Raw genomic sequence first — 17222 nt, forward strand, 5'->3', positions numbered from 1 at the left:
AATGAAGCATTTCATATGGGACTGTCCTGCTTTTAATGTTGCTAGGTAACAGTTTTATTCAGAAACTTCATTAATGTTTTTAAGAGAAGTTTTTCTGAGAAAATGTTTTATATTTCTATCAAATATTAAATGTTATTTTAATGTTGTTTTTTTTTACGATGAAAATGTTATTATTTTTTCTATAAATATCACCTTTGAAGCTGATATGGTTTTAATAAATGAACTTTAGTAAAGTTCATAAACAAACTTTGAAGTTGGCTTGAGAAAACCTGAGCAGAAGAAAGTTTGACAGTTTTATAAGCTTGAAATTTGAAGGTTTTAATAAATAAATAAATATGCAAGTAAGAAAAGTTGAATTGGCATTTTGCTTGTTTTGCTGTGTTTATGTACATTACATGCCTTCCTCTGTCCCCACTGGATTTATTTTAGCCCATAACTGCTCTTCTGTCTTGTTAATGTATAGTTGTTTTGCTCTGACTGTGTGTTCCAGACTGAGGAACAGCGTGTGCAGCATCAGACGAGTCTTGAAGCTCGACTAGCCGAGCTGGAGCTCCTGCTGCAGAACCTGAACTCTAGAACTGAGGTGAAACACACACTCTGTTTACTGCAATTACAATTGAGAGATTGTTCTCTCATGTCCTCGGATTCAGAAATGATTTGTTTCTATTGCAATTATTGATTATACTCATTCATCTAATTGTGTCTCAATTCTCTTCTCAATCAAAGGAAATCCATCTAACACAGCAGACTCCAGTACAGGCCCCTGTCAGGTACACATACTAAACAAATCTCCAGCAAATGTAGTTGTTATGGGCACTTCCTGTCTCAGTATTAATGTCCGCTCTTGGCTTTTACTCTGCAGTGCTGGCGTATCTCAGGAGACGCATGCTGCTTTGCTCTCTGAGGTTCAGAGGTTGGAAGCAGAGCTGGGCCGCATCAGAGGAGACCTGCAGGGGGTGATGGGATGTCAAGGGAAATGCGACCGGCTTGACACCATACATGAAACGGTGTGTAGTGTTTATACAGCAGATAATGCACTTGTCCTGCTGCAGTTTTCACTTATATATACTCTGATTTCTTCCCCAGGTGTCGGCACAGGTGAGAAAAGAGTTGCATGCTCTGTTGTATGGCCGTAACGAGCGTGAAACGGAGATTCCCGAGCCCTTGCTGCCATGGCTGGCATCTCAGTACACACGCTCCTCTGACCTCACCGCGACCCTCATGACCCTAGAGCGCAGCATTCTGGGAAACCTGTCCCTTCAGCTGCAGGAGAGCAGACAGCAGTCCTCCACTGAAACAATTACTCAGACTGTCGCCCACACCGCCGGGGCTGCTGGGATGTCAGAGGAGGTACAACACTCTAAAAAATAAACTGTTGGCTCGACAAAAAAAATGAATGCAACAGTTTGCATCAGTTTTTTTTTTTTTTTTAGTTCAACTTCGAATGAAATTGTGTTCAACCAACAAACAACATTTTTATATATTAAGTTCCTCTAACTCAAACACAAATCGCGATTCTCTCTTGAATCAATTCTGAGCTTCATTTTTAACAGCAGATGGCACTGCGTGCTTTACAAACAGCCGTACTCCTTACACACACCACTTGAACCGTCTATAAAATAATTTCATAAAGTTCGAAAAGGTTGAAGCGAATTACAAGGGCATTTGCAGTGGGCTGTCTACATTGATCTTGCATCATAAAAGCATTCTGAGATGCAAGTACATAGCCTTTAAAATCTCTGAAATGATACCAACCGTGTTTCCTCTCAATCTCTCAGCAAGTCCAACTGATTGTCCAGCGTGCGTTGAAGCTGTACTCTGAGGATCGCACAGGACAGGTGGACTACGCTCTAGAGTCTGGAGGTAAGCACATGTACAAAACGCATACATATGAACATCACTAGCCTTTAAAGACATTTTTACACAAGACTGACATGTGTGCAGGTGGCAGTATTCTCAGCACACGCTGCTCTGAGACGTACGAGACAAAGACTGCATTGATGAGCCTGTTTGGAATCCCACTGTGGTACTTCTCGCAGTCTCCACGTGCTGTCATCCAGGTACAGACCTAATGTACACACTTTGTACTGTACACTGATCGATAACCTGAGCCAGCATCATGCAATATATGCAACTTTTCTGTAGCTTAAACGGTAGAGAATGTCGCTAGCAATGTCAAGGTCATAATTAATGTTTAAACAAAATCTATTTCATAGAGACATCAGTAGCAGTATTAGTATCAGTGAAACTGGCCTTCATTCATAAAAAGATGCCATTAAACCAATATTTAAAATATACTGTTCTTTAAGTTGTTTCTACGTTCATTTGGAGAGTAACTGTGAAATTATTACAATATTAAAAACTCCATTGTTTTTAATTGCGATTAATCACGATTAATGACAGAAAAATGTGCGTTTAATTCGTTTTTTTTTTTTTATCGACTGACAGCACTAAAATAAATCCAATAGAACAAAGAAGCAGGTGATTTTTCAACTAAAAAAAAATCTTTGTCCTTGAATGTAAGACACAAAAAAGATGTATGATGTGAATTTTCTGCCTGCCTTGTAGCCGGACATGTACCCAGGAAACTGTTGGGCGTTTAAAGGCTCCCAGGGTTATCTGGTGATCAGGCTGTCTTTAAGTGTGATCCCTACCTCCTTCTGCCTGGAGCATATTCCCAAAAGCCTCTCTCCCTCCGGAAACATCAGCAGCGCACCACGCCGATTCTCTGTCTATGTAAGAATGCATGCTTATGTCTGGGTTATGAGCATGTTCTCTCACATATTTCTGGCTAGATGCGTAAACCGATGAGTTTTTGTGTGAAGAAGTGGTGTATAGTCACGTGTGGTACGGTATTTAAGTCTTGCTGTCTGTATCTTCAGGGATTGGATGATGAATACCAGGAAGAAGGGAAACTGCTGGGTGACTACACCTATCAGGAAGATGGAGAATCACTCCAGATCTTCCCAGTTATGGTAAAATATATACATACAGAATATGCAGTTGTATGATATCCGGTATTTCTATGTGGATAAGAAAGAAAGCCTAACCCTGACTCGATAGTGTCAGGGTTAGTGAAAAATATGTGAAGTGTGAACTGACCTCTTGAAAGGAGCGTGATTGGAATAAATTGAGTCTTGCCATGCACTTTGTTCCATACCAGTCATTGATGTAGTTCTGTTTTAGTTAGTATGCTGCCTATGTAGACCGCAGGGCAGCTTACTAGGGTTTGAAGTAGAGCCAGAGTGTTTGGCAGTGAGCAGAAATGCTGACCATGTTTCATTTTGCCTTTTTTCCAGGAGAAGAATGACAAGGCCTTTCAGATCATTGAGATGCGAGTGCTGTCGAACTGGGGTCATCCTGAATACACCTGCCTGTATCGCTTCAGAGTTCATGGCAAACCTCACACTCAATAAAGCCCCACTGTACATTACAATTTAGCCCTTTATGTACATACAGGAAACGCTTGGACTTTGATGCAGCACGGATGAAACTGGGCTTGCAAGCTACTTTTTAAGACTTTTAATACGAATGATGGCCGAGACAGAGTTACAAGGAGCACAGCAGGAAAGAGCAATGCATTTAAGCAAAGGATTTCCTCTTATTTCCTTCCCACTCCCCTGTTCTTGCACTGATTCATGCCCTTTCGGCTGGGCCATGTGTTTCGCTCCTGCCCCGTAGAGGTATCTGTGCCTTCAGACAGAACTTGCTTCTCTCATTCGGTGTACCTTTTTTCTGTTGTTTTCTGAATGTACAGAGAGGTGCGAAGTCAATGTAAGTATCTGAGTATCTGACTTCAGCCTCGGCCACTGGTCACTGCCGCTAGTCTGCGAGGTCCCAGGGAGTGGTGATCAGCTACAAGAGGGATTTTTTTTCTTGGTTTTTAAAACCTTTATCACCACTTAACCTGTAAACCTCACCAAACCTGATGAGAATGTGTCTGGGTGATATTTCCCCCTTGAAAAGTTAGATAATAAATCCTATATTACAGGTGCTAAGAGTTTTTTTTTTTTTTTTTTTTTTGCGTTTTAACACTGTTTTCAAAATTAAGCAGCCCCCCTCCCCAATTTACTGTAATGCAAAAATGTGTTATTTAAATTTTTTTAACATTTATTTTTACTGCTTTGTACTGATTTAAATAATTTAATTGTAATACAATTAAAAAAAAATATTATTGAGTGTAATTTCTTAATATTTTTGAGAATTTATTCTAATAACATTTTCTTTTGCATTATAATAATGTGGTAATTTTGGAGGGAAATGTTCTTAATTTTCCAATGGTGTGATGATGCAAAAAAAAAAAAAAAAAAAAAATCATAAAACAGTCCTTATTTTATTTTATAATGCTGACTGAAGCTACTAATCACAGTTGTGTTATTTTTATGTCATTTAGGGCTGTTATTGTTTTTGGTATGAAATATGACCCAGACTTTTTTTGTTGTACAGTAGAAATAAACTAATAAATATGGAAGCTTGTTTCCACCACGGAATATAATGATTCAATAAAAAAACAAAAAACAAAAGTTAACTGTGACTTTTATCTCACAATTCTGGCATTTTTGTCCTCACAATTGCGAGTTATAAAGTCAGAATTGCAAGATAAATTCCCAATTGCATGAAATATAGTTTATATCTCGCAATTGACTTTCTCGCAATTCAGACTTTTTTCTCAGTCGCAATTACACAAAATATAGTTTACATGTCGCAATTCTGACTTTTTTCTCACAATTGCGAGTTATAAAATCAGAATTGCAAGATAAATTTGCAATTGCACGAAATATAGTTTATATCTCGCAATTGACTTTTTTCTCGCAATTCGGACTTTTTTCTCAGTCACAATTACGCAAAATATAGCGTATATCTCGCAATTGACTTTTTCTCGCAATTCTGACTTTTTCTCACAATTGCAAGTTATGAAGTCAGAATTGCGAGATATTGACTTTTCTCAGAATTGTGAGATATAAACTCATAATTATGAGTTATAAATTCTAATTCTGAGGAAAAAAAGACTCACAATTGCCTTATTTTTTATTCAGTGGCAGAAACAAACTTCCATAGATAACAGCCATAAATTGTAGGAGACACTAGCTTGAGCTCAGATGGAATATCTCCACAGAAGGGAACGGATGTTTATGTGAGCATGTGGACTGATACGTGTACATTTTAACAAAACTGGAAATGAAACACTCACTGTTTGTTTCTCTCGTCAGTAGTAATATCTCTAATATCACAGTCATGACACTCTGCAGGAATGTAACTTATTGTAATTAGTCCTTTTTAATCGACTTATATCAGTGTTTATTTTGCATAAAGGGGTGCGCCCTGTTGTCGTCATCATCATTATTTTCCTTTTTATTGTTTTTTTTTTTTTTTGTTAAGCATTTGAGTTAAAGTAGACAATGCACTGTCTTTATAAAGGAAATGTAAGTTGCACAAGTCCTATGTGATTCGTTGGATATGTTTAAAAAGTCAGGGGTTCATTTATAGAACTGTGTCATCAACGATGACCTAAAAGAGTCTGTTTGTAAAATACTATTGATTTGTTCGTAACTATTTATTTTACAGAAGTTTAGCTGAGAAATAGGACTTTGTGCGGTGTGTTTTGTAAAATGCTTTTCAGTGCAAATTGGTCCGTTTATATTTAGTTTTGTTTTTGTCATTATAAAATGGCTACAGTACTATGAATTGTACCAGTAAAGAATTTTAATTTTGAGGATATTTGTATTTCTTTTAAGTGTGGTTTAAGTGGTTAAAAATAAGTTCACCTAAAAATGTAATATTTTTATAGTACCTTTTATATTTTTTAATGGAAGAAAGTAAGTCCAAAAAAAGTCAGGACCACATGAAGGTGAGATTTGGTTGAACTGTTTCACATCCGTCAAAATCTGCTAAAATCAAAAATCTGCTAAAAGACATGTTTGAGTGTTAGTAATCTCTTCTGTTTGCCAGCAGTCTGACACATAAATGTAGCAAATGATGGCCCTCATTTTGCATATTGTTTTTTTGTAAATCGCATGCCAACGTATCTCAATTGACCTGCCATTTATAAGACTACGGAGGAATAAGAAGCCATATCACAGAACATTACATAAACATTTGTAAGGTATCTGGATATATAACAAAAATGAGCAGTGACATCTTGTACCCTTATTAAATAATGAATTGGGAGAACCCACAGAAAAGTCAAGGGTTAATGCTTTTTATAGAGCTTCACTGAATTGGAGTCCTAGAAATGTGCTGTTTTGCATTTTTAATCCACACACAGACACTCCAAAGGAAGGATATTACTTCAGTCACCGCTCTATTAATTTATGAGCGAGTAATAAAAGTAGCCTACGCAATCTACTAACAGTGGCTGTCATGTGACCTGCCCCTCTCGCTAGTTCCTTTTTTCGCCAGCAGAGTGCAGCGCAATCACAATTGTCCTCAATGTGCGCGGTTGCTCTATATGTGGGTTGTGACCCGAAATGTTCTCAAATTCATATTATTTATTTATATTTTATGTGAAGTTGCACATGAGACGGTGCTATAAACAGCAAATACTTTCTCTCTTCTGGTCGTTCACCTCTCTTCTCCGTCCATTTCACTGTCATGTGCTGAATGGAAGTGTGCGTAAATTGTTAATCCCATATAGCTGGTTCGTTATTGATTTGCAGGGTTTGAATTATGGGGTTATGACCCAATAATAAGGCCTTTTGAGACTTTCCCAAAGGATCTCTGTGAGAGGTTTAAATAAAAGACTATCTTTTTTTCTTAGTTTTACATACAAGTGTGTGTGTGTGTGTGTGTGTGTGTTCAAACATTTCGTTTTCACCGACAAATAAACCATAACGAACAAATCACGTTTCCCCCGTAACCATAACAAAACGCTGCCCTTGAGTTTTAGCTATATCGCAATGGAATACAGCTATATTTTTTAATGTCTTTACATTACAAAACCTTGTTTTGTTCTAAACGTTATTTGTGTTTCTAAGGTAACAACGCTCGTGCCGCACAATTACAATGTAAAGCGTTGCGCATGACAGACCTTGACAGATTACTTCTCGAAAATTATTTTTTTACCTTTACGTTGACTTATCAGACCTAAAATTCCTTCAAATGCCCAAATTCCCTTCGATATCAATTATTGAGTAAGTCACACTGTTTTTAGCACATAATAAAAGTTAGTGTCCATCTTTTCTTGTTAAAGTCACTGTTTACACATATATTCTTTGTGTGAAAGGACCCAAAAGCACTGATGTAAGGCTCTTTCGCTACATTTCTGCTGCCTGTCGCTGTTAATGGGCGGTCTTATTCACGCCACACAGTTTCTCAGTGGACAGCAGCGGTACCAGTTGCGTTTCTCTCTCCGTGGGCAGAATGTCTCATGGAGGAGTTTTGGATGCGCCTATGAACATCCACAGGTAGTTACAGAGTCACCACTTTGGCATTTTTCTTGCAGAGGCATTTGGACGCGATTTTTTGTCTATTATATTATTGTTATTATTGTCTTGCATGCATATTGTTGCCAATACACTGCGGACTGTGCACTAGACCATACAGAACCGACAACGATGCTTGCTTATAAACATTTGCAGATGCTTTTGCCGTAAGTTTTCGGGGTTTTTGCAGAATATAACGCTAAGTTGGATTTTATTACAAGTTTGGATGTGAAGACAAAAGCGGAATACAATGGCAAGTGATTTGAAGCCTCGGTTGTGTGTAATGAAGAAAGGAGAGAACGGCTACGGGTTTCATCTGCACGGAGAGAAAGGAAAAACCGGACAGTACATACGGAAAGTGGAACGCGCGTCCCCGGCTGAGGCATCGGGACTGCGCGCGGGTGACCGTGTGGTGGAGGTGAACGGCGAGAACGTGGAGAGAGAGACACACCATCAGGTACATCATCACACCTGTGCTGATCTCGCATGTCCCGCCCTCATATCGCTTCACATTACACTGGCCATGATGTGTGTTATTATTTCTAAACATTTTGTACGTAACAATAACGTCAATGTTTTAAAAAAAAAAAAATGCTTTGTGAGGCAGTTACATGATATATCAAAAGTGACAGTTTATAATGTTACAAAAAATTATATTTCAAATCAGCATATTAAAATGATTTCTGAAGGATCATGTGACTCTGAAGACTGGAGTAATGATGCTGAAAATTCAGCTTTGATCACAGGAATAAATTACATTTTACAATATATTCAAACAGTATTTTTGATCATAAGAGACTTCTTTCAAAAACATTAAACATATTACTGACAAACTTTTAAACAGTTGTGTATGTTTGTCATGAACACTTTTTGATCTTGAAATGAGATTTGTGTATGAATGTCTATAAAATTTTATTTTAAGTGGATACTAAAAGGGGGAAAATGCTTCAGTAGTGTTTAAAAGCATCCCAGGTTGCACCTCATGAAGTTGGTTGATATATATCCAGAATTTTTTTTTATTTGTGTTTTGGTCACAACATCATTCCCATAGTGCCGTTTGTGTTACTTCATAGTTTCAGCAACTTCACTGTTATTCTAAATGTGTAAAAACAACCGTGAGAATGTGTCAGTGTGTCCAAACCTTTGACTGGCAGTTTATATACAGGCCAGTATAAACAGCAGAGAGTAAGATCCATGTATTTGAGGTAAGAAGGTTTGGGCTTCGGAAACAACTTTGCATGGAAAATAAAGAGCCTTGCATATTAGAAACCTGTGGACAATATTCTTGTGAAAGCACCATGAAATTCCATGCATTTCTTTAATCGCATTGACTCTAATGGTGTTGAAGTTTTGACAGCAGCTGGAGGCTTTACAGCATTACAGTGGTTGACTATATGACTAGATATTTTTTTGTGTTTAGAGTCTCACATGTATTGAATGGTGCATATGTTGAACTCTTGGAATTTGAACATGTATGCAGCTCCAGTTATGACAGGAGGATCATTTAACACCGTGTGAATGGTAGTGTAGTGGAAAGCATACCTTCGAAAGTTTGGGGCCAGTAAGATATAATATATGTATCAGCACAAATGTTTTCATCATGTTTACATCCCTTAAAGGGGTCCTTGATTATGATTTTAATTTTTTAACTTTAGTTAGTGTGTAATGTTGCTGTTTGAGCATAAACAACATCTGAAAAGTTATGACGCTCAACGTTCAATGCAAAGGGAGATATTTTCTTTTAAAGAATTCTCTGTTTAAGGACTACAACAAACGGCTGGTAGGGACGACAACAAGCTTCTTCCCGGGTTGGTGACATCCCTACCCTAAAATTTACATAATCCCTGCCCCCAAGAACACTCAACAAAGGGGACGAGGTCATGTTGGGCTGCTTTAGAGAAGAGGAAGAGTTGTTGTAGTAGAGTGTTGTCGTCATTTTACGCCGGACTGCTTCACAAACGAGGGTCAATTCAACCCTGGATTTGCACAAAAGATTAACATGACGGCACATGCTAGTCGATGAGTTGAATCAACTCCACAGCAGCTACATAAATTTATCCACTAACCGTTCAGAAACGTCCAGATTCATTCTAAAAGTTGTAACTTCTTCCTGAGTCTCTCCATCAGTGTCCGACTCCGGTTTGAACAATGTAAGGTTGAACACTGTTACTGACAATCGTCATTTTGGCTGTGTGAGATTCTCCAGCTTTGTTGTTGTTGAGCAACCAAATCGCGAGCTGTTAAAGCTCCGCCCTCCTCTCTGAGAAGCAGCTCATTTGCATTTAAAGGGACACACACAAAAACGGCGTGTTTTTGCTCACACCCATATGAGGGGCAAATTTGACAAGCTATAGTAAATGATCTGTGGGGTATTTTGAGCTGAAACTTCACAGACACATTCTGGGGGCACCAGAGACTTATATTACATCTTGTAAAAGAGACATTATAGGTCCCCTTTAAGGCTCAGCCTACAGTTCCTCAGTTTTGCTGTCTCTTCCGCTCAGGTGGTGCAGCGGATCAAAGCCGTGGAACATGAGACCAGACTGCTGGTGGTTGACCGGGAGACTGACGAGTACTTCCGCAGCCTGCGTCTCACCTGCACGGAGGAAATGGCCATCCGAACGAGCCCTGCAGCCACGACCCCGTCACCCTCTCCGTCCACCAGTAAACAGGGCAATGGATCGGTGTCCAAACGAAGCGAGATCTCCAAACCCATCAGGAAACCTCCGTCACGAGCTCCTAAGAAGGTGTGTGGGTCCATTCACTGTCTGTCTACACAGATCCTAAAAGAACCCTTAAAAGAACATTCTAATAATCTAAAGAACCTTTTCCACTATAAAGAAGCTTTTGTGCAATGGAAATGTTCCATGGATGTTTAAGGTTCTTCATGGAACCATCAATGACAATAAAGAACCTTTATTTTTAAAGGTCAGTTCACACTGCACCAACAAACGGCAACAGACTTTTAGTCAGGTTTTGTCGGATCAGTGTGTTACCCTTGTTAGCAACTGTTGCCGTTGGTTGGCGCTTGTTTTTGTCGATTGAACATGTTGAATCTTTGTTTGTCGGGTTGTGGAGAGTCTGAGAAGTGACAAACTGTAATCTGGTGATTGTCCGCACTGGTCAGAGTCTGTCGGTGCAGTGTGAATTGCATAAGAGTGTATAACCTTGTCTAAGGGCGTTTTCAGACCTGTAGATCCTTTGCTTTGTTCCGAAACAGGGGCTTAATTTGTTACAATGTTGCATTTTCTTCTTGATTCGGTTCGCTTTCACACGCCAACATTTTGAAGCGTACCAAAATGTGTTTATGCAAGTCACATGTGAGTAAAACTGTCCTCTTATTGGTCAGAGTTCACCTATTTATGTTCAAGATGGATTGACATTTTCACTCCGTGGGCTTGTTGTGGCTTCATCTATAGCTGTCATGACACATGCAAACACTTGATTCCCACTCTGACTGATAAATTATATATATTTAATTACATTTATAATAATATATATAACTTATAATGCAGTTAGAGTGGGAATCAAGGCTTCATCGGGACAGGATTCTTGCAATTACACAGATGAAGAGGCGCTCTTTGGTTTTCAATTACAAAAACTCACAGAATCAGATACTGCTGCATTTTTTAAAACACATTTCCCATTATGAATTATGATACCGGTTCAGTGTTTGAATTGCTTTCAAACCTCAACCTCAACCGAACAACTTGTTTTCAGTCTGGCCGAGACAACCTCGTTCAGGCGATCTCGGGGGCGATTGTTTTGGTGTGGATCCGAGCGAGATTGCCGTGTTCATATATGCCTAAACGAACCAAACTAAGGGAGAAAACACACCAGGTTCTGAAACAAATGCTCCAAATGAGCCAGGTGTGAAAACACACTAAAATGTAAATCAAGGTCTTTGCATCATGAAGTAGGTTGAACATCTGGGACAGCTGGACTGAGTGACGTCACCAGAGTTGGATCCAGTTCTCATAGATCCTAACACACAGTTTATTTAGAGGTTATCAGTTCCTATTGCATCTCAGAGAAAATGTGTTCATAGTATATGCTGCCATAATGATGGATTAATGGGTTAATTCATTGAGTTTAAAACAATGAGATCAGTGACTTTGTTTGTAGCTCAGATATTATCTTGTTGGCTGTCTCATGGTTGGTCGGTGTCCAATATGTGACACTGTAATTGTTTTGCAGTAAGTGTGCACATGAGACGAGCTTCTCCAGGACATTGACCGTGTTTCCCATGGCTTATATAATCGGGAAAATTGCTCTTTTGGCCTTTTAAAAGCATAAAAGATTCTGGCCAAGAATTTCTTCAGTGATTATTCCACTTAGGCTTTCTTATTTCGGATGCATCAACATTGCATACTGTGTATAGATACTAATTTTACTTGAAGCAAATCTTGTCAGAAGTCTCAGAGTCAAATATTTGTACCCATAGTATCATTTTACAGGCAGCAAAATTGCTCAGTTTTATCACATAAAGAAGTACTAGCACATCTTCTCCACACGCCACATGATTTGATGTATCATTCATGTCCGTAGCACAAACATTGCTGAAGAGTAATACTTGGGGTCAGGGACTTGTTCAGACATTAAGAGTGTGCTTATTTAACTTGTGCACATAATGCGGAAGAGAAGTAAGTGCAGATCATGTTTGAAGATATCACATGGCAAAAATGACCATCATTAGTCTATTAACGCAGTATTTGTATAGGATCTTAAATCATATATTTGTCTTTTCCTGAGCCTAATGCATACATCCAACATCTGCTCTCACTTACAGCCCACTTTCCAAATGGGTTTACATAATCCAGTGCTGTTTCATTACGATGTTGAGTGGGAAAGACAGAGCGTGTGAGAGGGTGGGTGTGTAACAGCCACACATGTGTGTGATAATACTGACTATGACAGTAAAATTGTTAACATCGCAGAAGCCAACTAGGTCAAAACAGAGAGAAGTGTTGAAGCTGTTTCTGAAATCCATCAGAAGATGAACAGAGCAGAGCTCATCATCAGACGACATTTACACAGAGCAACATCTGCGAATCTGTGCCCTTCGCACTTGATTTTACTCACATATTTAAATTGCTTTTCATTCTGAGCCGGGATTAATAAAATACAAAGAGAAACCTTGGAAAATAAAGGTAGAACTAAACACTCAAACACTCTCAAGAACATTTCAGAGTCATAATTCACCCCAAAATCACACCTTTTTTCTTTTGATTTTGGGGTGAACTCAAGAACCACGAGTAATTCAAACACTGTGAAGAACATCTCCGAGTCATAATTCACAGTGTTTGAATTACTCGTGGTTCTTGAGTTGCTTTATGGTACTTTGTAGATTAAAAAAAGTTCCATTGGTTCTTCAGATCAATGTTTGGTCCTTTAAAGGATCAGTTCATGTCAAAATTAAAATTCCCTGATAATTTACTCACCCCCATGTCATCCAAGATGTTTATGTCTTTCTTCAGTCGAAAGGAAATTAATTAATTTTTGAGGAAAACATTCCAGGATTTTTCTCCATATAGTGGACTTCAATGGTTACCAACAGGTTGAAGGTCCAATTGACAGTTTCAGTGCAGCTTCAAAGGGCTCTACATGATCCCAGACGAGGAATAAGGGTCTTATAGTAAAACTCTCCGCACGCATTACGTAATCACGTTGGAAAGGTCACGCGTGACGTAGGCAGAAGTACCGAGCATGTCTACAAAGTAAAAGTGCAAAGAAAAAATCAAACAGCCTTTACAAAAAAAAAGGTAAAACAAAGATGTCGGACGATTTTGAAGTTGGAGGAGAAAATGAGATGAGAGTTTTTCACCCTACCACGGTACTTCCACCTATGTCACGCGCGACCTGATCGCAGAGCAGTGCAAGATGAGCATTTGTGGTTAAGTATATAAATTGTCATGTTTTTTTAGAAAATGACAGATCGTTAAGACCCTTATTCCTCATCTGGGATCATGTAGAGCCCTTTGAAGCTGCATTGAAACTGCAGTTTGGACCTTCAACCCATTGTACCCCAGTAAATTACACTATATGGAGAAAAATCCTGGAATGTTTTTCCTCAAAAACCTCAATTTCTTTTCGACTGAAAAAAGAAAGACATAAACATCTTGGATGTCATGGGGGTGAGTAAATCATCATCAAATTTTAATTCTGAAGTGAACTAATCCTTTAAAAGAACCTCCAGTTCTTTGAAGGGCATGGAAATTTTCTGCTCCAAAACTTCCCATTATGACAGTTTTTGGATTTGGTGATTGGAAAAGCCATATCCTGGTGTTCAAAAACCACACTAGACTTGTGTATATGTGGGAACAATCTTGAGGGACGTCTTCCTGTACAATGGCCTCATATTGGCTGATATTATTGCCCATACAGACCTATTATTGGACTTGACTCCTCTCAGTGTTTAACAGTTTGTTGTGTTGTAACCATCCATTGACTTTCTCCAGACGTCGGCAGACTGTAGGAAAGTGATGACTCATGAAAACAAACTCCCATCAGACCACTGCTCAGGGTTCCAGGTTTGGTGCCTCGAACGTAAATTATCCCTCATTGTGTGTTGCTCTTGGATGCAAGAGGTTTTTGAATTGTCGCTCTGCCATAAAGTTTGTCTTCTGAAAATCTCATTTTACAGCGCTGAGTCATGCGTTATTTGGATCTGGAGTCATATTTGAGGCTGCTCCTTTGTGATATTTTGTAACTATCATCTTTCATCATTTAGCACTGTTGTTTAGCCACTTTAACCATTCAGTTTGTTCTTTGTCTTTGAGATATTTGAATTCAAAATAATTGTACCATTTTTGTGCATCACCTACACTACAATTTGGACTTGATTGGCATGTTTTCAATCTATTAGGTATGATGATAAATTGCATAAAATGACAACATCTCAAATATATGTGACAGCTTGCCCCAACATAAACGTGACCATCAACAATTTACTAAAAAGTCTTTATTGTCTTAAAAACAGGTTCCATGTTTCTGACTTCCACTTCTTCATGTGACAACTAGCCCCGGTGTCACATGACCTAATGCAGTTTCTTCAGGACAGTTGGTATCACTTGCATCAGAAATAAGCACATTAGGAAGCGTAAAGACTTTAGAAAACTATTCGGGCAGGAAATAGAGGCTGTCTTTGGAAGCAGAGGAGTCATGTGTGTGTTTGAGGTGATATGGGAGTCCTGAGCCATAAAGGAAGGGGTCCTAGGAAGGGGTAGAAAGAAACCTTAAACTCGCGGCATTTGAAGAGTCACACTGACTGCTGGTCCACACAGAACGAAATCGTGTAATCAGAATCTGTGTCTGTCCAAAAGTAATAAGTACAGAATATATTCACAGATATCATTCACAAAATAGCATAATATAAAGTTCTGCACATGAAGATCATGCTAAGCACCTCAAACCAAACTCTGGGTACATCAAATAAAGTCTTGATGGCACTACTTCCAGCTAGATTTCCTCAAAAGCATTTGTTTATTTATTTGTTTGTTTGTTTGTTTGTTTTATTGTTTAGTGTTTACTGTTTGTTTGTTTTATTTATTTATTGTTTTCGTTTTATTTAGTGTTTTTACCATTTATTCTTATTTGTTTATTATTTGTTTTATTTATTGTTTTAGTGTTTATTTAGTGTTTTTTTAACCATTAGTCTTGTTTATTTATTATTTGTTTGTTTAATTTATTGTTTTTGTTTTATTTAGTTTTTTACCATTTATTCTTGTTTATTATTTGTTTGTTTAATTTATTGTTTTTGTTTTATTTAGTTTTTTACCATTTATTCTTGTTTATTTATTATTTGTTTGTTTTATTTTTTGTTTGGTGTTTACTGTTTGTTTGTAGTTTGTTTTAATTGTTGTTTTTGTTTTATTTATTGTTTTAGTGTTTATTTAGTGTTTTTTTTACCATTTATTCTTGTTTATTTATTATTTGTTTGTTTTATTTTTTTTGTTTGTGTTTATTTAGTGTTTTTACCATTTATTCTTGTTTATTTATTATTTGTTTGTTTTATTTTTTGTTTTAGTGTTTTATTTAGTGTTTTTACCATTTATTCTTGTTTATTTATTATTTGTTTGTTTAATTTATTGTTTTTGTTTTGTTTAGTTTTTTTTACCATTTATTCTTGTTTATTTATTATTTGTTTGTTTTATTTTTTGCTTTAGTGTTTTATTTAGTGTTTTACTATTTATTCTTGTTTATTTATTATTTGTTTGTTTTAATTTTTGTTTGTTTACTGCTTTGTTTGTTGTTTGTTTGTTTTATTTATTGTTTTATCTATTGCTTTATTGTAGAATAAAAATTCTGAGATAAACGTGTAAGTTTAAGAATACTGTTCTGAAAAATATATTTAAATGAAATCCCCACCAGACTACTGTAAGTGCCTGTTTTTTTTTTTTTTTCCATACTCAGCAAATTGTCAGATTCAGCAACCCGAGAAGGATGTTTGGACTCTTTACATCTTTCCCTTTCATTTTTTCCTTCTAGGAGCTCTAGGAAAAGTTACATGGAAAGGAGAGATTTGCTAATACTGATCCAGCAGCTCCATTGAGCAGATCTTCCATAGCGCTTTGTAAATATTTGAAGATTTTAGCGTTGTTATTTTTCCGTTTTTTCCAGAGTAGCTCCTTCTCCAGCTGTTGCTGTTATGGAGGAATTACATGATCATCTGAAGCTGTTCTCAAGATGTCCGGAGATTTCACAATCTACTAATGTTCATAAAACAGCAAACTGAACAAGCAGCACGTACACTTAAAAACAGCCCTGTTCCCATCCTTAGCTGATTGACGCTGGGGTTGTCTGGCTTTGATTTGTGACCCTTAAACTCTGTTGAAGTGTTTAAATCACTGTCGCATGCAAGACAACAGCCTGAACCTGTTGCACAACACTTCAGCTCAATGACAACGCTGTATCTTTACAGTATTTTCACATTTTTTGAAGAAAATGTCTGTTAACTCACCACCACAATGCTGGAGTGTTGCTAGTGCTAGTGGTTTTCAGTGCTATGTGGCTGTTATAGGTCTTAAAGAGACGGTACACCCAAAAATGAAAATTCTGTCATCATTTACACATGCCATTTCAATGGCATTAATATGACTTTCTCTCTTCTACGGAACACACAAAAAAAGATGTTTTGAAAAATTACAGTTAAAGTCAATGGGGGGTGCAGTCTTTTGTTTTGGACTTTCATTGAACAGATAAAATCACTTTTTTGTTTTTTTTTTTGCATTCCACAGGTTTGGAATGACATGAGAGCGAGTAAATGAAAATAATGACTGCATTTCCATTATTTGGGTTAAATGTCCCTTTAACATGGATATGATCTGGATTTAATCCACTGTCCATGCACCTTGTAGGCAAAGTTCAGGCAGTTGAACGGGGCTGTTTAAGAAAGTTAAACACACTTAGCCCGTCCTGAGGTGTTGACAGTCATCTGGGTCAGAGAACGTGAGATCTGGAACGGTGCTGGACTGACCTACTTCCACACAAGCTTGTGATGTTTTGAACTCTGGAGATCGAAACCGATCCCAATGTCTCGGATTCTCCAATCTTTTTTTCCCCTGCCTGTTTTTCAAGCATCTTTTTTTCGCTGGCATAAATGAAACCATCTGCTTCGGCATCACACATCTGTCTAAACAAACACGATACGAACGAATGTTTGAGTGCTTGGTTTTGAGTGGAAGATAAACTATGGCCCAGATAGTAATGGCATACAGATCACCTGTATATACTAACGTCCATGAGACGAGAGGCTGATTTTCGTTTGGTGTGTTGAAACACAAGCATCATGGGAAAAGCAGA

The 17222-nt window shown here is 37.7% G+C and overlaps 2 protein-coding genes across 6 annotated transcripts in view; both read left to right on the top strand.

Moving 5' to 3' along the window:
• Positions 1 to 5713, top strand: part of sun1b (Sad1 and UNC84 domain containing 1b) — a 41313-nt gene extending 35600 nt beyond the window's left edge. For all 5 annotated transcript variants that reach the window (XM_051888614.1, XM_051888610.1, XM_051888612.1 and 2 more), the window contains 9 exons: positions 491 to 583; positions 727 to 770; positions 863 to 1007; positions 1087 to 1350; positions 1779 to 1863; positions 1945 to 2060; positions 2569 to 2736; positions 2883 to 2975; positions 3300 to 5713. In XM_051888614.1, the coding sequence (XP_051744574.1) occupies positions 491 to 583; positions 727 to 770; positions 863 to 1007; positions 1087 to 1350; positions 1779 to 1863; positions 1945 to 2060; positions 2569 to 2736; positions 2883 to 2975; positions 3300 to 3416 (1125 nt within the window). In that variant the 3' untranslated portion in view covers positions 3417 to 5713. The remainder of the gene's footprint in view (positions 1 to 490; positions 584 to 726; positions 771 to 862; positions 1008 to 1086; positions 1351 to 1778; positions 1864 to 1944; positions 2061 to 2568; positions 2737 to 2882; positions 2976 to 3299) is intronic.
• A 1575-nt stretch (positions 5714 to 7288) lies between these two features.
• The window catches only part of LOC127509703 (Na(+)/H(+) exchange regulatory cofactor NHE-RF2), a 34118-nt gene continuing 24184 nt past the window's right edge, over positions 7289 to 17222 (top strand). The window contains exons 1-3 of the mRNA XM_051888623.1: positions 7289 to 7403; positions 7643 to 7878; positions 9926 to 10168. Coding sequence (XP_051744583.1) covers positions 7672 to 7878; positions 9926 to 10168 — 450 coding nt within the window. The 5' untranslated portion in view covers positions 7289 to 7403; positions 7643 to 7671. The remainder of the gene's footprint in view (positions 7404 to 7642; positions 7879 to 9925; positions 10169 to 17222) is intronic.

This window comes from Ctenopharyngodon idella, chromosome 3 (genome assembly GCF_019924925.1).
Source record: "Ctenopharyngodon idella isolate HZGC_01 chromosome 3, HZGC01, whole genome shotgun sequence".
In the NCBI taxonomy this organism is placed as follows: domain Eukaryota; kingdom Metazoa; phylum Chordata; class Actinopteri; order Cypriniformes; family Xenocyprididae; genus Ctenopharyngodon; species Ctenopharyngodon idella.